At 42.5% G+C, this 25,222-nt stretch overlaps 2 protein-coding genes and 2 long non-coding RNA genes across 7 annotated transcripts in view; 1 reads left to right on the forward strand and 3 right to left on the reverse strand.

The window, feature by feature from the left end:
- MYSM1 (Myb like, SWIRM and MPN domains 1) overlaps positions 1-25,222 on the reverse strand; it is a 219,799-nt gene that overhangs the window by 186,379 nt on the left and 8,198 nt on the right. For 3 of the 4 annotated variants that reach the window (XM_057409270.1, XM_057409271.1, XM_057409268.1), the window contains 12 exons: positions 23,833-23,936; positions 22,851-22,928; positions 22,115-22,203; positions 21,740-21,794; positions 21,605-21,655; positions 20,884-20,958; positions 20,429-20,617; positions 20,090-20,222; positions 17,890-17,995; positions 17,111-17,168; positions 15,954-16,467; positions 15,320-15,582 (listed from right to left, as the gene is read on the reverse strand). In XM_057409270.1, coding sequence (XP_057265253.1) covers positions 16,303-16,467; positions 17,111-17,168; positions 17,890-17,995; positions 20,090-20,222; positions 20,429-20,617; positions 20,884-20,958; positions 21,605-21,655; positions 21,740-21,794; positions 22,115-22,203; positions 22,851-22,928; positions 23,833-23,936 — 1,103 coding nt within the window. In that variant the 3' untranslated portion in view covers positions 15,320-15,582; positions 15,954-16,302. The remainder of the gene's footprint in view (positions 1-15,319; positions 15,583-15,953; positions 16,468-17,110; positions 17,169-17,889; positions 17,996-20,089; positions 20,223-20,428; positions 20,618-20,883; positions 20,959-21,604; positions 21,656-21,739; positions 21,795-22,114; positions 22,204-22,850; positions 22,929-23,832; positions 23,937-25,222) is intronic. The other variant, XM_057409269.1, reaches the window with a different exon arrangement.
- On the forward strand, positions 5,920-7,802 carry LOC130599112 (uncharacterized). Its single transcript, XR_008972157.1, has 2 exons — positions 5,920-6,287; positions 6,762-7,802. It is a non-coding gene; the product is annotated as an uncharacterized LOC130599112 (long non-coding RNA).
- On the reverse strand, positions 8,624-9,560 carry TACSTD2 (tumor associated calcium signal transducer 2). The gene is given in 4 exon segments (XM_057409316.1): positions 8,624-8,821; positions 8,823-9,123; positions 9,126-9,257; positions 9,260-9,560. Coding segments are annotated over 4 exon segments (870 nt in total). The 5' UTR covers positions 9,558-9,560; the 3' UTR covers positions 8,624-8,682.
- LOC130599114 (uncharacterized) overlaps positions 13,475-25,222 on the reverse strand; it is a 178,059-nt gene continuing 166,311 nt past the window's right edge. Inside the window, exon 2 of the long non-coding RNA XR_008972159.1 lies at positions 13,475-14,975. This is a non-coding gene — a long non-coding RNA (uncharacterized LOC130599114). The remainder of the gene's footprint in view (positions 14,976-25,222) is intronic.

Here is a 25,222-nt window from a genome sequence, read left to right on the forward strand (position 1 = left end):
CCAGCGGTGTCTCAGTGTTGAGGCGTGTGCAGCCCTGTCTCACCTCACAGCTGGGGTTGGCCCTGACTCCTGTGTCCCTGGGGCTGGGCAGACCTTGACGTCCCTTCACCCTTCAGAACTCATGGGCTCTATCATAGAATCATAGAATGGGTTGGGTTGGAAAGGACCTTAAGATCATTCAGTTCCAACCCCCTGCCATGGACACGGACACCTTCCACTAGAGCAGCTTGCTCCAAGTCCCTATGTCCAACCTGGCCTTGAACACTGCCAGAGATGGGGCAGCCATAGCTTCTCTGGGCACCCTGTGCCAGCGCCTCAGCACCCTCACAGGGAAGAACTTCTGCCTTATATCCAACCTAGATCTTCCCTGTTTCAACCCATTGCCCCATGTCCTTTCACCACAGCCTCTGATGAAAAGCCCCTCTCTGGCATCCTTGTAGACAGCTGCTTGCTGCTGGTTTTGGAGTGCTGCAGTGCTTCCAGCTACCAGAGAGGGTTGGTGACACCCCTGTGGGAGGGAGCAGACAGCTCTACAGTGGTACCTGAGGAGATGATGTTTGGCTCTTCCCAAACCTGCTGCTAACTTCGTCGGTAAGTGTGGCCTGCTCAGCTAGCTGACAGAAGTACATCTTAAATAGTGGGAGGTGAAAAACAGCTTATTTGCTGACTGAAAGTTTGGTAATGACAGGACAGCCTAAGCTTCATCCAAACCCTGAGGCTTTGCATGTAAAAGTGCCTCTCATTGCAAAAGGTAAAGAAACGCAGATCTTTGCCTTCAGCAGCGTGTGTGAACACAGTCAAATATTTTGTGTTTGCTGATATACTTCTAAGTCCACCCCTTTTTGATTAGAGGCCCTATGTATATGTAGTGACCAGATCTTGGGAGTACAGGCCAAGAAGAAACTTAATGTACTGACAGGTAGAAAGTCTGTTTTCTCAAGACAAAATTCCTTTAAGACCTGCCCAGCCTCCCTTATCCTCAGAGGCATGAAGAGTAAAATCTGTCAGAGATTAGCACAGCATTAATTTGTGTGACTGTCAGCTCCAGTCACAAAAACAGCTGAGCTGTAGCAGCCGCAAAGCACTTTGTCTAACCTAAGGCTTGTGTACGTCCCAGCTGCCAAGAAATGAAGAAAGGAGATGGGAGCTCTCATGAATGTCTCCTGATGCTTCCTATCCTTATTTCTTAGACTTGGTATTTGCTTGCTTTTCTTGTTCTTTATTATCTAGAATTCTCCATTCCTAAGCCAAGCATGAAGGCTTTCTACCATTTTGTTCCATGGAGCAAATGTCCTTCTTCCCCCTTACAGAGTCTCCACTTTATTTCAAGTCTGCTGAAAATGTTTTTTCTTTGCATATTTCTTTTTGTTATTTGTTTCTCCAATTGCATTATTTAACTGTCTGCCTAGAGGGTATAGGAGCTATTTCTGCATTCCAGACTCGTCTAAATTCCTGTTAACTCAGTGGATGTTTTGACTGTGCAAGGATGGGGCTAAGAGTTGTGTTCCATATTCTGCACTTCTGAAGTCTCCCCAAGTATCAGCACTTACAATTAAAACTTCAAAGCAAACAAGCAGCAGATACAGCACAGGTAAATACAGGATCTCTCTATCAGATACCAACACTAAATATCTATATGAAAATCAGGTAAACAGTTGAGCAATCAGAGAGTTCTAAAGTGGTGTTTTTCTCGAAATAGACATGCAGTGAAAAAAACCCCATTCTAGCTAGTCATTTATACCATGGTTCCTCTTGAATTTTAATGAATCTATGTGCATATAACCATTTATTTCTGAGGAAATAAGGGATAAAATTCTATGCTTTAGAGAGATAGGTTAAGACTTGTTTTGTTGCTGAGATTTTGCTTGTGAGCCTCATCTCTTAAAAGGCTAATTCACATTTCTGAAGAACACCAAAAGGCAGCCTTCATGCCTTGAGACTGCATAGGACCTACTTAGAGGTCCTAAGTGATGTATAGGTTTTCTGATGAACCTCAGCATGGCACTGAATCTCATTGCTGAAAAACTGATCTGTAGAGTGAGTTCAGATCATGAAGTATTTTCACAGCTGTCTTTTTTTTTTTTTTTCTCCCCAAAGATGAAATGCATATGAAATGCCTCTGAACTCCCTGCGTGGTAGGATGGAGCTCACAGAGTCATTTATCATCACCTGTCCCCAAATCCTTGCTTCAAGTTGCTGTGGAGGAAACCACTTAACATCAAACCCCCCTGACTGACTAGGTATGAGCTTATCAAAGCTTTTGCTCTCCGCATACACTGTACAAACACACTATGCAGTAGTCCTTAGTGCAATTAACCATTTAACACCTGCTGTTAATTCTGCTTAACAGGCAGAATTCTCCTGTATAGGTGCGTCCATGAGTATTTGTGTATCTCTCTATGTAAGTAGTTGCACTGAACTGAACGAGATTTTGTATATGTATGAAATTATTCACATAAGCAAATGTCATATCCAGTAGAAGTAATGAAGATCAGTGTAAGTGTAAATATTAAAAATATCTGTATATTCAGGTGGAAACAGTTTGGTAATAAAACCTCTCTGCTATGTGTTTTGATCATCACAGTTCAAAAGTCAGTTAAAATGTACAGTCTTTAGCTTTTTTAATGAAAAAACTTATTATAAAATAATATTTGCTTTTCTATAATTCTAAGCTAAAATTAAATATTAATTAACGGTTTTGTCATTCAGGTTTCAGTGTAATTCACTTCTGCTTATTAGTGTCGGGCTAAAATCTTGGCAGGAACAATGCTTGCTATGTAATGCCACTCAGCCTGTTTGGCCAGTTGAAATCTCAGGAGTTCACATTCACTTAAAAGACTATTCAGTGCTTTTCATAAATATCAAGATTTTTCCAAATGTTTTTCACTAGAATATCCTGCCTTGATCCACTGAGTGTATTGTATTGGGTTCTAGCTGACCCTTGCCTTCCCTTGCCCCACTGACATATCAGTCAGTAGATGCTACTTAAGAATTCGATAGGTAATAACTATTTCTGCTTTTTATCTGTTGTTGATGTAAAAGTAGATTTAAAATCCAGAAGATGAAATTACTTAACCAAACAGAAGTTCACTGCAAAACCGTTCCTCTAAAAGTTGTTCTGAAATTCAATACAGTCTTTTCTTTCCAAAACATGTGTGAGCTTGTAAGTAAGAAGTCTTTTCTTCTCTTGCTATGTTACAATATTTTAATGAAAGACTCTCAGTAAAAGCCACAAAAGTCTATTGGAGCTCTTCCCACTAAGGAATTGATATCCTAGATATTTAGCTTGTTGGTACCATTTATTGAGCCCTGGCATTCCCAAGAATCACTTGCCAGTGATTCTTGATGCCAGTCTTAACATGCTGAGTACCTTGCTGGCCCAGGATGCCAATCAACCAGAGTTGAGTGTGTCACCCGTTTTCTTCTTTGGAGCAAGAGAAATGTAGACAAGATTAAGGAAACACATATACAAACATTCAGACTACATTTTAGGAACTTCTGATTTTGAGGGCTTTAAGAATTAACGAAAATGAGCTCTACCATTACATATCGCTTTCATCTTGCCAGATCTGTCAGACATTGTGCTTTAGAGGGCAACTTGGATGCTTAGTAGTTGCGAAAGTGACAGAAATTCTGAGAATCTATCACTATAACTTTTGTTCTTCTAATCCTTGCACATAATCTGTAAACTGTGTTTGAAAGTGTTCAAGGCCAGGTTGGATGGGGCTTGAAGCAACCTGATCTAGTGGAAGGTGTCCCTGCCTATGGCAGGCGGTTGGAACTGGGTAAGCTTTAAAGGTCCCTTCCAACCATTCTGTGATTCTATAAACTGTTTTTAAAGCAGCTGACTGCATAAAAACATCAGTGAAGATAGTAAGTAGCACAGAATTCTTCTACTAGATATCTAAAATGCAAGATTTATTTGTAGAGACTGAAAAAAGGAAGCATTCATTAACTTTCTATATACCCAAGACATTTTACTTAAGTCCTTCAGCAGGATTGAAACAAAGTCATTTCCAACAACAGAAAAGAGCACATGAAGATAAGAAGAAAAAAGGAAAACTTAGCAGACCTATGCAAAAAAATGAGCGTGTCTGCACACAAATGTGTGTGTAACACAGCCGCATCCAGTTACTTTCTACTTGCTCCACTTAGCTTTCCTGGGTGCAGCCAGACTAGCAGAAATGCTGAGATTTCTCATTTCAAGCCTTACAAGGATGCTTACTTATTTAAAATGAAGAATAGCTGGAAAAGTTGAAAAAGGTTGAATTTATGTGCCACCATATGTCCTGTGGATCCCACCTGTGCAAATCCCAGTGGAAAATCAGAAATGCATTCTCATTCAGTCTTTCATTTAGAGAATACCACATCTCCCTAATTGTTTCTGTGGCACTTGATTTCTGCTGGAGTAGGACTGTAAGAGTGTTATCCCTCAGGGAGCAGGGATCCTCATGGAAATGAGATGTGAATCTTGTCAGGCTGCCTGGTATGTGTGAAATTTTAACTAGCTAAATCCTGGTGTAAGGAAATTTGTTAGAAGTGCTGAATAAGAATTGTCAAAGTTCTGGAAGTTGATTTTTCCTGCTCTGATAGCAACTGTAATGATTTAAGATTAATTTTAGCATTAAAAAAAAAAAAAAAAAGGAGAGGTAATTGCGGTACTTAAAAGCCTGAGGCAAAGCTTTGGAAAAGATAATTATACCTGTCTGTTTAATAGCATTAACTGCTCCAATTAAGGAGAATTGGAGGAAGGGACAATTTGTTTCCTCTTTAACTATTCTGTGAGGAAGTGGATTCGATAGTCAAGCAACAGAAATTGGTTTGATTTTTTCTAAGGTGATTCCGAAAGGTTTAAACATTTTAAAGACTACTGGGGGGGGATCTTATCTCTTGTCATTAAGTGCTTAAGTTTATAGATATGCTGGTGTTTTACTGTCTAAACAGGAGAGGGGTTGGGTGTATTTTTGTAGTAAGCATTTTGTTTCACATCATTACCCTAATCTGGCCGTAATCCCAGCCTAAACACCCATAAACAGATTATTCTTAATCAGGGGAAGATGGGACAAGAAGAGGATTCCCTGTTGTTCCAAAAAGGCAGCAGGTTTAGGCTAGTTACTACTGATAAGAGCTAGAGCAGGCTGCAGGCTTGCTAAGTGGGGAGTAGGATTTGCTGCCCAAAAAAGCTTTCCCTGGGGCTTGCCTGCTCTAACAAACAGTGATGCATGTGTCTTTAAGTATAGGTGCACACACACACCAGTCATTACCAGGGATTTTGTGTCAATGCATTCCAGAATGCATACTTGCATATATAAGCAGGCATGGATTTTACCAGGGGGAACAAAGGGAACAGAGTTTAAGAGGGTTTTCATCCTTCTATGAATTGTTATCTTTCATTTCCTTGCTGTAGTGCTGGCATTGCTCCTGGCACTGTCCTCAGATCTTGAGTGGTTACTTAAGCTTTAACTAAAAGTTAAAAGCAAAGGCCAAAACTCACTTTGTGTGGTTGCACAAAGGCAGTAGCCCTGAATGAAAGGGAAGCACTATCCTCTTCGGAGTTGTAGCAGAGACAATGGATATTTTGAGCTTTTTAAGGCAGCCCTTCACCAGCTGGAATTGCAGAGCATAATTTAGGCAACAGACAGCTTGATCTTCGTTAAAGCAAGCATAACCCTCTGTTACACAATCCAGGTAGGCAATGGCACAGAGCACTCTTTCCTATCAGCTATGCATTTATTTCTCTATCTACATAGATGAATAAATATGGATGTATTTACACCTACAGAGTATTCAAATAGCATTCCAAAGCAAAACAACCCCCTGAATACATTTATGCCTGAGCCACAGAAGCTGATACCAGATTGATGTTAATCACATTGTTCCAGGCACCGATTGAAAGCTGGCAGCCAGTGCCACTGAGAACATAAACCCACCATTACTATCACCATGCTGCCTGTACCCACAGAACCCAGTGCAAAGAATATAGAACTTAAATACAACAAACACACTATTAAACCAGGAAAGGCTAACTAGGGATTCCAGTTAGAAATTTCTACTTTAGAATGAATAATAAAAAGCATTTAATTTTTGTTAAATATAAAGCTATTTAATTTTCTCCTTTTCAGTGGAGAAACATCAGCAGTAGATAGGAAGTCAAACAAGCTCAACATCATGAAGTGTTCCAGTGAAATACCTGACTTACCATGTGCAACAAAGACATTAATATATAGCCTGAGAGGCCATATGACTGGAGCAGCAGGAGAGAAATGAGCACTTAGCAGGAGCAATGGGTATGTTTAGTTTATTCAAGTCCAAAGCCTACAGTAGCTTTATTCAAGTAAATGATCTAGTCCAAAGAGAGGTTCTTTGAGCTCTGCACTACAATTAATCTTCCCATTCTGGTGATTAATTGCAGACACACACCTTATCACTCCTATTAAATAACCCTCGTGCATTCCCCATCCCCTAGCAGCATGCGCTCTACTGGTGCTTGGTGATTAGCAAGGAAATAACTGACCACAACATGTGGTTTCCATTTATTAATCCTTTAATGATTAATAAAAATATGAATGGCACCACAACAGCCTCTTTTCTCAATCTCGGCCTCTGAAAAGAAAAGCCAGGAGCCAAAGAAAGCTGCTGAAGCTGTTACCTGCTCAGATTTTTTCAGCTAGACACTTTTGCTTCTCCCAATCAGAATTAAATGTGTTCCATTTTAATATGAAATCTCATCATTCACCTCCACTTTTTTTTTCTTATGACAGAAATGAGAAGAATGCAGTGATTTTAAGAGTCGAAAGCCACAGTAGATCCCCAGAGAAGACTGCACATCTCGTAATCTCTGATGGAGAGACAGCACCAACCTCTCATAAGTTACATACTTGTAAAATTTATACTCTCATCCTACATTTCTTCATCACTAAGGGCTACTCAGCTCCGGAGTTTTAATCAGTTTGTAAAAGCCTGATTGGAGATTTGTATGGAGTTAGCCTAAGTTCTGATTTTTCCTATGACTTGGGAAAATCCAGCCTAGATACTAAATTCTTACTTTGTCTTCTGTCACTACTAATGTATATACTTGACTGAAAACCAACCAGTTTGAATGGGGTGCCATAAGGCACACAATAAATGGCAGATCCTGCTCCAAAACTTTGGGAACACTGATGCAGTTGCATAAAAAACTTATTTTAGGTTTGCATCTGCTGCGTTTTATGTATTCAAAGGTCAGATTTCTCCAGCAGGTAAGCTAACAAGGATTAGCTTAAAGGAAAATGATGTATATTGAGCCAAAAAAATGAAACACCCCCAAACAAGTCTCTTCCTCTTCTATCTGAATGAAGGCAGAAAAAGAATCAAAGCACCTTCACTTTTTCTGCTATCCTGTTCCTTCAGTAGAATCAGAGATGCATATTTAACAGTTTGCCCTGGAAGTAGCACATTACTCACTGTTAGTAGAATTACAAGCTAGTAATGTAGAAACTAATGAGCAGAACAAAGGAGCTGCTCCTGCTGCAGTGCCTTGGTGTAGCAGTCTCATCTCAACATTACCAGATTAGAGTGATGGGACTTCTGACATCCATATGCAGTATGGAGAATGTAACTGCCGCTATTTCAACATTTCACAACTACTTTCTTTCAAGTGTCCTTCACGGTGGACATGACCTTCCAAACATGGAATGCAGCAGATGAGGAGGTAGCAAAGAAGTCCAGTTCTAGTGTCTTGGCCAAGTTCCAACTTCAGTAATTACACTCTGCTCTTTAAATTCCCCCTGCAGCTCTAGTAGAATAAAGCTCTTTTTCAGCTTGCCCTGAAGCATTGTGGAGTATTTCTGTGAAGCTGTACAACACTGAAAACTTATCTCCTCCCATTAAAACTGCAAGGGGAATTTAGGGAGACAGAAAGCTATTACCAGAGCTGGAGTTTGGGCAGAACACCAAGGTTAACTTACACTTGCACTGGGATCAAGGGATCTTTGCTGACTAGGAGTGTCAGACACCTATTAAAGAGCACAAGTGGGAATAGCTCACTGTGCTGCCTGAATGCAAACTTGGAAACTTGGGATCTCTGCACCTGGAAGGGACTGCAGGAATGTTTCCTAACAAATGACTCTGTTTAAAAGCCTCTGGTCTCTCATCACCACCCGATGTGGTTATTTAGTAATATTTCTGACATTCTTTGTTGATTAAAAAAAAAAAAGCTCCAGCAACAGCAACTTTAAAAGAAACACAACCTGTACTTTAAAAACAGCCTTTACTACAGAAAAGCAACTGTACAACCCAATTATGCCACAGCAAGTGTTTGAGTATCAGTAAGCAGATACACCAAGAACCACTCTGAGAGTGTTGAGGAAAGCTGAATCAAGCCTGCAGTAGCAGGGTAAGCATTCTGTTACATAGACAGCTGCAACAGTTTTCTGAGGCTCTCAACTGGGACTCAGTTAAAATATTTAGGTAACTGCCTCCCAAGTTAGTTTATACCCAACACTAAACAAGCCATTCTTGCTAAAGTAGAATAATTTAGGGCAATCACTATACAAATACCTGTAGAAAGGAAAAGATCTCTTCAAATCCATCCACTGGCAGAGTCTATTTGCTATTTATATTTTGTGCCTTTTTTCTTTTCTTCCTGTTGTTGCCTTTCCTTTTCAGAGCTGTAAGCTCAGTGCTCCCATTTCAGCCATTTGTTTAATCACCTTTCTCATATTTTCTTGTCTTCAGCCACCTCAGAAGAGCCAGCACAGTGATGCCCATGCCAGCAGCCAGCACCACCCCTGTCACCGCACCACCAAAGCCAGCACCCAGCTGCTGCATGCAAAACTCAGGCCTTTTCATCAATGTAGTAAATCTGTAGTTTTTCAACATCCAGAGCATCTCCATTGACACAGACAGTTCATGTACTGTTAGAATGAAATATGGAGTCATCTTTTATATCTTTTTCAAAGTCATAGAAAACATCAGCTATATTCACATCACACCTGGATTTCTCATGCTGGTTCAGGCGGATTTGGATAACTGGGGGCATGTTATTACCGCCTGTGATGTATTTGGGGTGCAGTTTGTATCGGCTCTCAAACAGATGTTTCAAGGCATTCACTACATCAGGACCATCAAAGGAACTGGACCGGTTTCATGCTTCAGCTCAATGTAGATCCAGTTTGTTCTAATCAGTTCACCACTACTGAGGTTTTCGTCACCCTTTTTAGTTCTCACTCAAGCATTGTTCACGCACCTGCAAGCGTTGGTATGACTGAACTGCCTGCTTTGAAGATTCCAGTGTCCTTCCAGACTGTATTGTAAATGCCATCATTACTTAACAGCCCATGGAGGTGGCCCCTGACGTTCTTCTCATTGCAGAGGATCATTTCTGCCTTCATTATCAAGCATCTTGAAGTCAGTGTTGAACAGTCTAACTTGTGATTTGAACCTACCAGTGTGCAGGTGCAGTTGTCAGGTCCATGCTGGGCACACACCATCCACTTGTTGGTCTCACAGATACAGCTGTTCTGCGCTGATGGAAGTACACCAGAAACAAACCCAACAAAACCCCAAACAGGCTCCATAGCACAGGGTTGCTATGGATGCACAGCTTGGATGCTGTCTGAATGACAGCAGTCAATACCTGAAGCTTTAATCCATTTGCTGAGTCTGCTCATCTCTACACACTGGTGTGCTGCTCCCTTTACCAAGATTCAAATCAGACCCACCAAACAGGTTCTTGTTCTGGTACCCAGAGAAGTCAACAAGGTTCAGGGAGCAGCAGCAATGCAACACCTGCCTCCAGATGTTTGTCATCCTTCCTTCTTAGTGAGGAAACAACAGGGGAGAGAGAAAAGCCAACTGGAAACAGCTCCCACCTTGCTTTGCCTTCCCACATGGATTAAAGCACAAGCAGCTTGCCCTTTTCCTTCTTCAGACTTCTTACAGACTATGTAAATGCATGTTTGAGGAATTTTTCCTGTCTGTGGAAGAAATCCTACTCTACTCCTATCATCATTTTTCCTGCCTCTTCCATCACACAGTTTCTGTATAATTCCACTGCCTGGCTTACTGCCAGTTATGGACTTCCTCCTTTCTACTTCCATATATTTATGAAATAAAGTCTTTTGGAGCTTTATGTATGCTGCCAGGAGAAGCTGACAATTCAAGAGGAACAACTGTTCGCCAGGCTGATGGCTGCTCTCTGACTTACAGAGCACAATTCTTATCTTCTAGCACGGAAAACTTCTCTCCCTGTGTTTCTTTGGCAATACTCATCCCAGGGCACCACTAGGAGTGATGACTTTCATGCTTGCATTACCCTTACAACATTGTTAGTCATTTCTAAAGAAATGTTTCAATCTGAACTTTGAGTAATGCCTTTCAAGTATACTCCAATAGCTCCCAAGCATCCTAATGATCTACAAAGTGTGAGTTACCATTTCCATGTGTTTTGGCAGCAGCTGAAAGGTGTTTTCCAGTTTGCATTAAGCACCTCCCATCCATCTGATTTGTCAAACACTATCAGCCACTTTATAAATCCTGATTCTGGGACCAGTAACGACCACAGAACAGTGGATATGCCATTCTCCCATACCTGCAACTCACCCACTGCCCTGCAGTCAACCCCTTCTATGTGTGCTGCTGGTTCCTGAAGGCCTGAACTGCTTCAGATCAGTGCAAGATGGGCTACCTGTAGTAGCAGCACTGACTGCTTCCATCTGAGTGAAGAGGGGGAAGTTACCCTGGCTATCAGTGTGTATTTATAACCCAGTAGAGGTTTAATATATGAGCTCCAGATGTAAATACCCAATAGAAAAAGGCACAATCCTAGAATGGTTTGGGTTGGAAGGGACCTTAAAGCTCATCCAGTTCCAGCCACCTGCCACGGGCTGGGACACCTTCTATTACTATTAAATGGCTGGCATTTCACATTGTCATCTTGATGTTTTGGTAAGAGTTTAGTAACTCTTCCCATTTCCCTCATTCATTTGCCTATCAGAATCTGCCCTTTTTTCAGTTTCACATCCCTCCTTCATAGTCAAAATCCATTTAACTGTCACCCACATACTTGCACCTTCTCTTTCATTTCATGTTATAAACTTCGGGGGGAGGGTTTGGAAACTGGCTTCCATGGAGCACTGTTAGCTTCCATATAGTCAAGAGCTGCACCACCCCTGTGCTTAGAAAGAACCATGAGGCTGAGCACAACCCGGGCGTTTTAGTGAATAGCACTTTGCTTGCGTGATGTTTCCAGGTGTTCACACTTGGTCTCAGCCTCATATTGTCATCTGACTGCTTTTCCCTTCTTACAGACACTTCCAACGAAGTAGAGAAAAAGGGGCTGTCAAAAGCCGCATATGGAAGGAAGGAAACCCATCAGTTACACAACAAGGCAGTCTGGTCTCACTGGTGGAAGATTCTCATTGCCATTACCTTAGTTATAAACCACATTCATTGGCTCTTCCCTCAAAGGTGAGCAGCAGCACAATGACAGTTTTACAACACACCCACCAGCAAGTAAAAATTGTAGAACAGTGATAAGAACAGGGCAAAGAGGAACAGTTCTGAGCTTCCCTGATGGTGCTGCATTAATTGCCAAGTGCACTTCATTGTACTGGTGGATTTCCCCCTCTGTAAATAAGAACATGCATATCATGAAGATAAAAGTCTTTCCAAATACCTATATACATCTATTACACTATATATATATAGTGCCTCTATGACACTAAAAAATATTATTCCTTTTAATTCATGCTAAGCTGTAATGGTACTACAAGAGTTAATTATTTCAAACAGCAGGCTGTAAAAGGAATAATCCTGCAGAAGCTGTGGTGTGCCTTATTTCTTTAGTGATCTCTGCTTCCATGGAAACAATTTCTCAGCACAATTCTAAATCTCATCAAAATAGGGCACTAAGTCTATGTAAACCAGCAAGACATTGCCAATTAAACAACCTGAATGCTTTTATCTAGGACATTAAATGCTTTGGCCAGTATCAGACACTATTACCATGTTGGCTGGGATGTTAACAACCAGCTACTTCGATGTGCCGGCTCTGTGGGCCAGATAAAGTCTCTCTGCACACATCCTGACTCACCTTCTCAGCAGGCCTCGCAGTGCATTCCCTTCCATTTGCAGGACCCTGGAGACCACTGCTCTGGTGTTTGGGGTGAGCTGCTCACCTCCATGCTGCTTGCTTCCACTTCCGTGGCATCTCCTTCCCTTACACAATACGTTCCATAATGCCCAGCAGAATAAACTCTGCTATCCCAGCAGGAAGGAGTTAATCTTGCTCCTACTGCTGGCAGAGATAAAGCTAAACCATACTTAGATTAAATGGTTGATGATGCCCCATGCCTGGCAGTGTTCAAGGCCAGTTTGAACGGGGCTTGGAGCAACCTGCTCGAGTCAAAGGTGCTCCTGCCTGTGGCAGGGGGTTGGGACTGGATGAGCTTTAATGTTCCTTCCAACCCAGACCATTCCAGGATTCCGTGAAGATAATCTGATTATCATCTTCAGAATTCACTGTAGCTGCCCATGAAAACAAACCCATTACCTAAGTTTCATGATCCTGCAGCCAGGATTCCGAGTGTAGAAAATACTGATCCTGGCATCCCAGCCACAAAGTACCACTGGGTAAGTTTCTGCAGGAGACTAAACAGGGGGGTTGTAACAGAAGAAAGAAACAAGCCTGTATCAAGGTACAGTGCTACTGCCCATAAAATGTGATCACTAGCCAGAAGTTTACATGAGCTAGTAAAAGCAGGGTGGCTCTTCCTTGAAAACCCTTTCTGTATGAGTTGTAGCAACGCTCCCTCTAGTGGTATGAAAGTTGTGGAACCACTTGATCATAGTTAACTGGCTTGGAATAAGGAAATACCAGATCTGACACTCGAGAGACAAGAAGACATTACACAGGTGGAATACAACCATGTATAGCCTTGCTCAGTAGAGTCTTGTACACCATCCCTCAGGAACAGCAAAGTAACTTAAAGGGAAAAAATATATAACAGCAATGGCAACACTGTTAACTTTGGTGTTTAGTTTTGTTTGTTTCGGGGTTGCTTGGTTAATTTTTCCTCAAATGAACTTAAAAATATTCTTTGAAAGTTAAATTCTGGTCGTTCCCCTCCTCTGGAATACAAGTCCCTGTGTGAGGCACTGCTGGTAAGTAGGACACAAACCTTCACACAGGCCATGAGGGATTTGTGCAGGAATTGATATCTGAAAGATCTGGATGTTTTTTTGGTGATTCTTTCTGAATTTTTCACATTGTTGTCTCTTCCTGTTTAAACTGTATCACTCTACTTGCTACCCAACCATCAACCATCTCCTGAGCAACAATGTGGCAAGGCCAAGAGTGGTCCAACATAAAGAACAAGCATCTTAGTCCTCAGGAGGTATGCTAACCCAAGCTGGCATGGAAGGAAGAGCTGGGTGAGGAACAAAGAAATGGAAGTGAGCTTTGCAATAAAAAACAAAATAAGTTTCAAACGTTAATAGCAAAAATCAATTTAATGCTTTATCTGTGTGTTTGGTACCAGCAGTGGTGATATTACTAACATAGAAGAATGCAACTTTCAGACTCATGTTATTAATCACAGTCAATATGAATTGTGAAAAGGAGGTTGGTTATTTTCTTCCTACTCAGCATCACAAGTGTGGTAGTTGTAGTTCACATGTAACAGCGTGTGGCAGTGATGGAGTATGAAGGTACTACAGGTACATTTCCTCCCACACCACCCTTCTAACCAACCCTTAAGATGATCCAGAGTCCGTATGTGTGCATCAACAGCTCAACACTGCACCACATCCTCTTCTGAAGAGACAAACCACTTCAAACATAGGTTTTACTCCAAACTTTTGTTTTGTAACATCACTGTTAAACCAAATTAGCACAACCATATTACTTGAACTCGTTTTAATCATTTAACAGAGAAGCAGCCAGCACATTGTTATCACTCCTTGAGAAGTATCAACATACATCCAGCACTGGCTTAAACCAGACCGTAAGTGGAGAATGAACATGATTACTTCTTATTGCTGTTACACAGGAGGTTCAAAATTCCCTTCCTATAAACCAGACCTAATTACAGCTTGTAGTACATTTACAGTGGGTATTTTTTCTAGAGAATAAACCTATGCAAAGCTGCAAGAGAATACCTTACACTGCAGACCACTCCACAATGAAGAAGGGGAGAAATGCTTGCTCACCAAGAGTGCAGGTTCAACTGGAAACACAGAAAGCCATGCAATGGGTTTCATTTGGAAGTCCTAAAGATGGCATGTCAGGATAGATGCAGTCTGAGTCAACATGCCTTAGGTAGATGGATACACCAAGCTTGTAAGTGTGGTACAGCGGTGGGATCTTGAGCTGCTCAGCAGCATATCTGAGCATAGGTGAGAGCACAGAACATTCACAAGTGCTTTTAAGTCCACAGCTCTTGGGAGAGCCACCCAGTACCAAGGGCCTCAAGTCTTCAGATGAGCAGGCTCTGCACCTTCCACTTAGTAACAGAGAGACACTTACCTACTTCATGAGGTGTGACCTGAACTGCCTGTACAGGACCTCCTGCCTTGGGATGCAACTCTACAATTGTAAAGCTTTTCAGAAGTCTTTATACAACTGAAAAGCTGAAGTTAAAAACAAACATACAAAATCTTAAAATCCCATTTCTGTTATGTAGAACTAGATATATACACATATATATTTTTAAGATAGGAACAGAGTCCATCGCCACCCCTCTAGATATAAACTCAAGGTCTTGCTTTTCAAATATATTTTAGACCTCTCTGATAAATTTTGCCCAAGATAAATCTGCATAAAGAGCACTAACTGTACATAAGTTGTTGTATGACTTAAAAGCTAAGTTTAAAGCACACATTTTATAAAGATTCACAGTGATACAGCTCAGGAAACTCATTTCCAAGTTGCAGTCAAGAAACTTCTCACTCAAGATCAATCGTAGAATCACAGAACAGTCTGGGTTGGAAAGGACCTTAAGATCTTCCAGTTCCAACCCCCTGCCATGGGCAGGGACGCCTTACACTAGACCCTGTCACCCAAGGCTCTGTCCAGCCTGGCCTTGAACACCACCAGGGATGGGGCATTTAACACTTGTGCCAGTGCTTCACCACCCTCACAGTAAAAAACTTCTTACTTAAATATAACCTGAACTTCCCCTGTTTAAGTTGAACACGTTACCCCTTGCCCTATCACTACAGTCCCTAATGAAGAGTCCCTCCCCAGCATTGTTATAGGCCCCCTTCAGATATTGGAAGGCTGCTATGAGGTCTCCACACAGCTTCTCTTCTCCAGGCTGAACAGCCCCAACTGTCTTACCTGCCTAACTCATCTGGCTGTGGACTTGCATGAAATTATAACCACAGAACTGATACAAACCAGCGTGTTTTTCTTCTGAGCTGCACATTAGAGAGAAGACTCTGAATATAAAAATTGTTGGGCTTTTCTCTTTAAAAAGACAACTACTTTTCTGCTTGTTGCACTCAGTTTGCTGTCAATCGAGAGCTCTGGTTTCCACAGGAAACAGCAGCCATTAGAAGCAGACAAATCACACTGATGTGGCAGAACAGCAGAACACCTCCCTGCAGAATGGAAGAGCAGAAAGACTGCAGCCTGTAACAAGACAGGAGTTATCATTTCCACTGGAAACAAGTACAACCGCTACTGAGAAGTCAGCTTTTTCTCCCCAATACAAAAGCAAGATGGCAAAGAACATGCCAAGAAGCTACATGACCTTCAATATGTGTGTCGGGGGGGAGGGGGTGTTGAAATAAAAGAAAACAATGATATATTAAGCTAGAACCAAGCAATGCTTCAGACTGGATATCAGGGAAGTTTGTAAGCAGGGAGCTACAAACCCTTCATTTCAGTTAACTTTCTCTGTTGTGGATTCATTCCAACTTACAATGAATAAAGCATTAAGGAGCAAACTCATCCCAAGCGAGATGTGTACCTGTAGATAAAATTCCCAAACTGACTTGAGAGAGGATAAACTCTCCTTGAAGCCTGAAGCCCACTATTCCTGGCAGGATGTCCTTCATCCCAGACATCACACTGTCAATCAGTTCCATCCTGTGGCACTGTGTGCCACAGTATTAGTATGAAGCGTTCCTCCCTAGCCAGGTCACACGCGTTAGGAGGCTTTCAAAGTATCTTTGTACCTTAACAGCAGGATGACACTGGATTCTGTAACAGTTACAGCTAAAATGGATGGGAATTCTGAAGGTGTTAACATAGTGGGAGAAAGGGAAGAAAAGAAAGCTATAAAATCAATATTCCATCAGCTGGTTTGGTTAAAGCCATCACCCAGGCAGTTCATTCGAACTCTGATTCCCGTTTTCTTCGGCATCTCTCTTTTTCTCGCTCTTGTATGTGGAAAGGAACAAGTTCTCTATCTGAGTCAAGAACTCTTCAGCAATAAGGCAGTTTGTGACCTTGCGCAAAGTCTTCCTCATGCACTCCAAAAGCTGGTCAAAAGAACAGAACATTTTCTTTTAAATGGTTATTTTTCCTGAGTTTATTTTCAACCCTTCTAGCTGGTAAGTATTCCAAAGGGATTTCTACTTGTTTATTTAGGACTCACACCAGTCACCTCAGAAGCATACAATGGTTTGGGTTGGAAATGACCTTAAGATCATCCAATTCCAACCCCCTGCCATAGGCAGGGACACCTCACAACTAGGCCATGTCACCCAATACTCTGTCCAACCTGGCCTTGAACATTTCCAGGGATGGAGCATTTACCACCTCTTTGGGCAACCTGTGCCAGGATTAACACTAGTGAAGAGTTCAACTGTACAATATAAACTGCAGAAACAAGAACACATGGGTGATATAAAACCAATTATACAAGGATTAAATTCCAAAGCATTCTAACATTTAACTCAACTGGAGACTGAAGCTGTTTATAAGCAAAATCATATTGAGAGGAGAGACAGAATTAGCTGTGGGTAATTATTGTGCACGTGTTTTCTGTTTATGTCTTCTGCTTTCAGCACTATTTCTGTCTTGTTTGTGTGATTTATGTTCCAGCTGCAGATTTGTGGCAATCCAAACAGTTGTATTTAAGAAAAACATTTAAAATCAGGAAAGCTGAAAGAAGAAACTTACTTTCTGCAAACAAGTCAGGTCGGAATCTCTGTGGAAAATTTTATCCATGGGAACACTGCTGTTGAAAGAAAAACAAATCATAGAAATAAAGAATCACTGAACTGTTTGGGACTGGAAGAGACCTTAAAGCTCATCCAGTTTCAAATCCCTGCCATAGGCAGGGACACCTTCCACTAGAGCAGCTTGCTCCAAGCCCCTGTGTCCAACCTGGCCTTGAACACTGCCAGGGATGGGGCAGCCACAGCTTCTCTGGGCACCCTGTGCCAGCGCCTCAGCACCCTCACAGGGAAGAGCTTCTGCACAAGAGCTCATCTCAGACTCCCCTCAGGCAGGTTAAAGCCATTCCCCTTGGCCTGTCCCTACAGGCCCTTGTCCAAAGCCCCTCTCCAGCTTTCCTGCAGCCCCTTCAGGCACTGGAGCTGCTCTCAGGTCTCCCCTTCAGGAGCCTTCTCTTCTCCAGGCTGACCCAGCCCAGCTCTCTCAGCCTGGCTCCAGAGCAGAGCTGCTCCAGCCCTCGCAGCACCTTCATGGCCTCCTCTGGACTCGCTCCAACAGCTCCATGTTCTTCTTGGGTTGTTGCCCCAGAGGTGGACACAGGACTGCACGGGGGAGAATCCCCTCCCTCACCCAGTTGCTCACTCTCCTTTTGATGCAGCCCAGCTCACAGCTAGCAAACAGTAATGCTGTAGTGAGCAGTCACATATTTGCATTGGCACAGTAGTGATAAACATGCATAAACCCTACCCTGGCTGCTCTTTGTAACAGAAGCAGACACTTACCTATGGCAGAATCTGTATTTTTCAATTATCCACCTGGTTTTTGCAAATATTAATTCCCACTGTGGTTCCTCCAGCATCTGCTGGACTTCAAACTTGTAGGGCAGGCCTGGAACAATAGAACAGGGGTAGCTGGTGTTTCTAGTCCACTCACCATTTGCTTTCCCTTCTGTTTTAGCTTTAGGCGCAAGCCCTTCCTTCCCCATAACCACTCATAAGTTATTACTGACTGTGAAAGCTGACAGTCCTGTTACTTGCCAACGTTGAGGTTAAACTAAAAGCATGACATATTTTGTATTCCAAATTTGGTTTTGGTGGGGGTAGGGAATAAACCTGTTCTCACCCTCAGCAATTCCTCATGTCAGAGGGAGCACCCAGAAGCCTACACCATAACAGAAAATGCCAGAGTGGATGGAGGTTTTTCTAACTTAGGGAGACTACAAAAGTGATGCTAAAATCTATGCAGCTGTTCGGTGAATAAAGGTTTGGGGTTTATGTATGAAGTGGTTGACTCTTGTCAGAGGGATTCTGCTCCTCAAGGAACAAAAACTTCTAGTTTATTGCAGGTAGGGAAAGAGGAATTTAGGAGTATTTTAAGGAACACCAGAAAAGGACTTGCAGAACAATTCAGTTACCAAATATCAGCACGAAAGGGACTGTAAATCTGAGTAATTCATTAATAAAAGCCTTTTAAGAACATTAAAATTTAATGAGAACTCCAGCTTTCCAACTAGGAAGTGAAAAGAAAGTAGCAAATACCATTTGCTAGTTGAACACATCTCAAATGTGCTAAGTGTTCAGTGCAGAACACATTCTGAGAGTAAGACTTAATCTATAGCAATACTTACGCTCACATGAAACACTAACTGCGGTTCATTGAGCAGTGCTGTGCTATCACTTTTCCAAAGAAAAAGAGGAGACACCATTTGGGAAAGAGTGGATTTCAGGAGATAAGCATCGATATGAAGCCCCCTCAGATAGAAAACGTAGCGACCAGAACACGTCTGCTTCTGAGGGCAGATAAAGTTCCTAACTCCACCACACAGGTGGGGTGCATGGGAAGCGGGGTAAAGTCACAGCACCATCAGCACAACAGACAGGAACCTGGGCACAGATGGGGCCACTTCTTCACTCCCCCTTGGCCTGCGAGGTGAGTCTGCAAGCAGATGTGCTCCCCTGCTTCCTGACACAGGGGAAAACAGGGGAGCTGCTGGCTCACACAGCCTCTGCTAGCGCCTTGCCAAGAAAACTGGAACCTTGGAGTTTGGATGCAAAAATCAGGATTAAACAGGTGGAGGGGAAATGGAGAGGGAAGATGCAGCTACTATAACCCTGTACTGTTATCAAGGGAATTTCTCTCAAATTTACTGTAGTGATAGGACAAGGGGTAATGGGTTAAAACTTAAGGAGGGGAAGTTTAGATTGGATATAAGGAAGAAGTTCTTTACTGTGAGGGTGGTGAGGCACTGGAATGGGTTGCCCAGGGAAGTTGTGAATGCTCCATCCCGGGCAGTGTTCAAGGCCAGGTTGGACAGAGCCTTGGGTGACCTGGTTTAGCGTGAGGTGTCCCTGCCCATGGCAGGGGGGTTGGAAGTGGATGATCTTAAGGTCCTTTCCAACCCTGACTATTCTATGATTCTATGATTCTAAATTAGTGTCAGGGAGTGAGCAGATCCAATCATCCCTTGAAATCCCATGAATTTTATCTGGTGGGTTCTGAACTTGGGTTTCCCTGGACACCAGGAACTTTGATCCTCTGACCTTCTGCATGCTAAGTTACCCAAACAAGCATTTTCGGCTGCTATAGCAGCCAATTCTTAACTATCTCACTTCTGCCCCCTCAAACAGAGGGTCTGCTCAGGATTTTGTTACACAGCAGAGTAAGTGATCCACGTGAAGCAGCTCCTCAGCTTTCCGTATGGACACGGTATGTAAGTAACAGTGACTCTTGTCCCAACCCTTTAATTCCTGGATTATGGGAAACACCAAGACATTCTTCCCTCCATCTGTACCTGTATATTCTTGTCATGACAGCAGGGACTACCTGCAGGATTACTCCTTAAGTGAAATTCCTAGGTTTATACAGCACATGTTACCAATACATAAATCTCTAATTCCAAGCTCAAGAACCAGCAACGTTCTCCCCATCAGTATCCAAAAGGAAAAGACAAAATAAAACACTGGATAAAACACTGGTACTTACGGTAGGAACCGTCAGAACTGAGCTCATCACTGATCACTAGACAAGTCATCTGAGAGTATGGGAGAGGATTATTTCGGTTGTAAGGACTTATAATCATCCCAATGAACATGGCGCCACCCCTGGAGAAGTAACTCTAAAAAAACCCAAAACCACACAAGAAATACAACTTTTTTCAGAACAGATTCTGAAATTAACAGATTTTTATCTCAATTTAGGAATGATTTTAAGATACATTTGAGTGATAATGTGCATTAACATTGTAAATACCAGGGAAGCTTCAGGGTTGTTGGGGTCTGGTTTTGCTGTTTCTTGTTTTGTCATGTACAGAGCAGCATTTACCTGGTATTTGGCTTGAGTGTCAATGTCTCGGATGGAGGGGTTGGGGTCAAAGGCGGGGTGGGAATGGTACCACCCAATGACACTGTATCCTCTGGCAGCCAGTGTTTCCGAGGCTTGTGTTTGAGACACTGGGTCCATCTCGCACTGCAGCCCTGTACTGAGACTACTGCAGGGCTCCGCTGCACAAACCTGTTAAGAAAGCCTCCAGATGGATAAATGCAAGAAACCTCCATCAGTTCAATACAACTGAAAGCATTAAGTCATACACCTTGTGTTCCTCATGTCAGATCAAAAGCATCTCAGATCTTCTGCATAACTTTAACACCTCAAGACTAATCAACTTTAATATATCTAAGTACTTACCCTTCAGAAATAACCTTTCCATCTATTCAAATTAATATAGATGATCATAACAGGTCTAATACTGTAGAGAGAATGTAAAGACAAACACTTACTTCCACAATTTTATCCGCTTCCGAGTATCTTCCACCCAGCAGCCCTATTACTTCTGCCATAGACACGTGAGAGTGCTAAAACGATATTAAACAACTATTAAAGCCCAAGTTGTACAATGTCTCCCAGTTTTGAGCTACACATGACAGAAGACATCAGCTGCAAGGCAGTAACTTCTCAATGATGTTTAGGAGGAAACCTTAGGATAGCTACGGATTCTCAAACATGTAGTGTTTCAGTTTAAAGCAAACTGAAGAGAACGTCTGCTTTCTTACATACACACAGCCATACGCTTATATGCACACTTGTAGAGCACCTCCAGATGTGATGCAGTGCTAGCTGCAAAAACTGAAGCTCAATAACTGCACAAGTCTTGTTGCTCTTTAACAACACCCCACACATTCCTTTAGAACCACAAGACTGGCAGAAAACGAGCCCCTAAGATCTCAAAATGGCAGTCTACGTTAGACAGAAGCTTTAAGCAAACTGTATTTAAAATATGACAGAGTAATAAGCAGTACAGTTCATAGTTTTCCTAGAAGGTAAATGGTTGTACACTGAGCACAACAGTAACAAAAATAACCTTTAGAGGCTTTATTTAATCCCAGATTCTCGCTTCTGGGGCTGGATGCAAACAAGCGCTGCATTTCTCAGTCTTATGTTGCCCATTAAGAAGTAACACAAGACAGCACAGCTTTCTGAAAGATACAACTTGATCCTCACCAAATCCATTATTAGAAGTGCTTCAGAAGATACTTTCACCTGAAAGGGTTCCTGCAATGATAAACACAACAGTGAGCATGAGAAACGTGACCCAAGGCAATGAAGCATTCTTGATCATTCACTCTGGGTACGTACCTGCTTCTCTGCAGTGAACAGGCAGCACGGAATCAGCTGAAAGGGATCAAAGGAACTATAAAATGAAAGAAAATCTCTCTAAAGATGTAGGACAGTCAGGAAACTTCCCAAGTTTCCCACTGTCTCCTTGGTAGAGGAGGAACAAGCATGGTTTCTTTACTGAATTTTCTCATCCCACAGCAGGATGACTGCCACCAAGTACAGAAACTTCACTACCCACACTCACAAATGTCTGTATGAAACAGTTGAAACACACACGTGTTATTTCAGACCACAACAGGTATTAATGATTTGTGGCATTCCAGCCTGACACCATGCAAGGCACTGGTCTCATTTCTAGCAGCTCTACATTTGACCATCAGGTACATCATATACCTTTTTGTTTGTCTTGAACCTTTAGAAGATTTTGCAGGTTTCAGTTTCTCCTCCTCCCTTCTTCTTGCTAATTCCTCAGCAGAGAGATGCTAAAAAGAGACGAAAAAGAGTCTTAAAGTCTTCAGTGTTCTTTCAGCAGTGATTCATCTCGATCTCCCCTCTGTCAGCCTAAAGCCATGTGCCCCTTGGACAAGGGCCTGCCCTCATCCCAAGCCTCTCTCCAGCTTTCTTGTTGGCCCCTTTAGGCACTGGGAGCTCCTCTAAGGTCTCCCTGGAGCCTTCTCCAGGCTGAACAACCCCAGCCAGGAGCAGAATTAATATCAGGAACCCCTATCACCTGCATTATAAACACAAAGAAGCCACATAAGACTGAAAAAGCAACATTTACATCTTATTCTCCTATCTACTACTGTCAGCTTTCCATTACTGCAGGTAATGGAAAACAAAGGGTCATGAGACCTCCTACAAGACAAGGCAAAGAGCTTTATAGGCCTAAAACAGCACAGGGTGACACATGCTCACAACAAACACCTTTTGTAAACACCCAGCTCCAGTTGTGTTTATCAGCATCATAAAGATGTGACAGCCACTACGTTATTCTCAAGTCATTGCTTCCGCCACCAGAGGTTACATACCCATGACACAACTGTTTCCCTACACATTTGATGCAGCAGCACCTGACAGCCATGAGCAAGAATTAGTTCTTCAAGGACAGCGTAGACCCCAGCAGGGTTACCTCAAATGTCTGTCCTTCCAAATCCTTTGCATCACACCAGTTTCCCCAAGGGTCCCGCACTCGCCGTCGTCTTGTACGCTGCAGCAAAGCGAAGCACAAGTCAAGGATCCTACTCCTGAGAGCACTGCATTTACAGTAATCAGCCCTAAGAACACTGTCCAAAAGGTGTCCAACAGCGTGCTGTATTTGCAGGGAAGAAAGAACACCCTGGATGGAGCTGTGTAGATTTAAGTACTTCACAATCTGTCATCAAACATCATCAGTCAAGCCGTCATTTCTTAAGGCTGTAAAGTGTAACGCCTGGTTGACGTTCCATGGATCATCCACATCTGACAGCAGCAGTGTGTTATATCCAGCTCTGAATTACAGCTCAGACAATCCAAGCACCCAGTACATTTACATCTAGTGGATGCTGCAGTTCTTTATATTTCAACTTATTATTTTCTTCCCAGTGAGACTGACTTTGTTTTTCTCTCATCAACTGGTTTATTTTGCTGTGAAGCACTTAAAAATGTCACATTATTTAAACCTGGCAAGCCTTGGTAATTCATGGAGTTATAAATGAGTTACCACAGTGCTTCACTGCGTGCGTCAGGCTCTCAGCAAGCCATATCATATACCTGTTACACTTAACAGTTCAAGTGCAAGCACCCCCATCACACACTACTGACACACACCACTATTTTCTGGCTAATTCAGGCTAGTAAGTTATGGAGAGGTGGGGAGGAAGAGCAAAGACCGAAACACAGCTGTAGTTAAGTACCTGAACAGCAATCAGATAGGTAACATGGCCAAAGTTAGGGCAGAAACCTGTCTGATAGCAGACCCTGCACTTAGCCTGACACTCAAATGACAGAGCATCCTAATGCCACTGCGAACTGAGTGAGAGAAGAAACCTCCCGAGATGCCCCAGCTTGAAGACAAAAATCAACCAAGACCTTCCCCATGCTGCATGTTTCTGGCTGCCCCCACCACAGCATACCATGGACTGCAAGCGCTGGGCGAGCTGATACGCTTCCACAGTGTCTTTGCCTTCCTTGGCCCGGGTCCTGTCCGCTGGCTGGGGGCGGTTGTAGACAGCCTGCTCTGCAGGAGACAGGGTAGACACTGCTCTTCAGTGAGGAATGAAGCCACTTACTCCCGGTGCAGAGCCAAGAATGACACAGAGAAGTGGTAACAAACACCATAAAGAAGGAAGCAACAACAACAAAACAACCCACAGTGAAAAGACATCTTGATGGTGGTGTTACTGACACTCCCACTACCACAGTGCTTTTAAGATGGGGAAACCTCTTTCCTTATTGTTAATAACCTTTACTTCAGCCAAAATGTATTTGGAGGACATTCCTCCTCCCCTAGGGGACTGTCATTCAGCTTTAGAGTCTCTGGATTGATTTTGGTCCAAACCAACATTAAGTTATAGGTGTATCTGTACTTCGTGTATATATACTTTAAACATGTCACCTAATTTTAACACTTGAATCTTGTAAAAATTAGCCCTGAGGATGAAGATACTGCTTTTTATTTAGGAAAAAAGTTGTAATTCAGTATAGGAAAAGAAACAGCAACGTCTTAGCTCCATCTGATGCAGAGGGAGGGCAGAATTCCAGCTGGTATCAGGAAAATGCATCAATCCCACACTGACACACAGAAAAGCACAAAGCCACCTCACAGCTGAGGTGTGGTGAACATGAGGGAGGGGGGAAAAAAAAGGCAGAAGAAAGTAATAGATATGGATAAAACCAAAACCCCATAATCCTGTAACAGGTTACAGACTCCTCCAGATTTCAAAGGTCACCAGTGACAATCTGCTCAGAAGGTCCTCCCTAGCAAGGATTAATGTGTATCCTCTGTGCACGCAGCGTACCCTGACATGAAGTCATCTTTCAACACTAGCACCAAAACAGACCCCAACCACAGGGGCTGGAACATGGGACACAGTCCAAACAGAGGCTCTCTTCTACAGAACTGAATTGTTCCGACAGTTACTATTTAAGACATTAGGAGTACAGAGAAGTTGGATTATCCACATGGATGCTTGATTCCGATGAAGTGCAGCCATACACACTTCAACCAAGTGAACTTAGGAGTTTTCTTTTAAAGACATAGAGAATCACAGAATCAACTCAGTTGGAAGAGACTTTTGAAATCATCAAGTCCAATATATATATTGACTTTATACCAGCACTGTATATATTGTGTGTATATATATATATATATATATATATATATATATATATATATACCAGCACTGCCAAGACCACCACTAACCCATGCCACTAAGGGGCTTATCTACACTGTGAACACTTGCAGGGACAGTGATTCCATCACTGCCCTGGGCAGCCTGTTCCAATGCTTGAGCACCCTTTTGG

The sequence above is a fragment of the Pezoporus wallicus genome, unplaced genomic scaffold (assembly GCF_028554395.1).
Source record: "Pezoporus wallicus isolate ANWC-B61680 ecotype Strahan unplaced genomic scaffold, APGP_CSIRO_Pwel_v1 contig_8108, whole genome shotgun sequence".
Classification (NCBI taxonomy): domain Eukaryota; kingdom Metazoa; phylum Chordata; class Aves; order Psittaciformes; family Psittacidae; genus Pezoporus; species Pezoporus wallicus.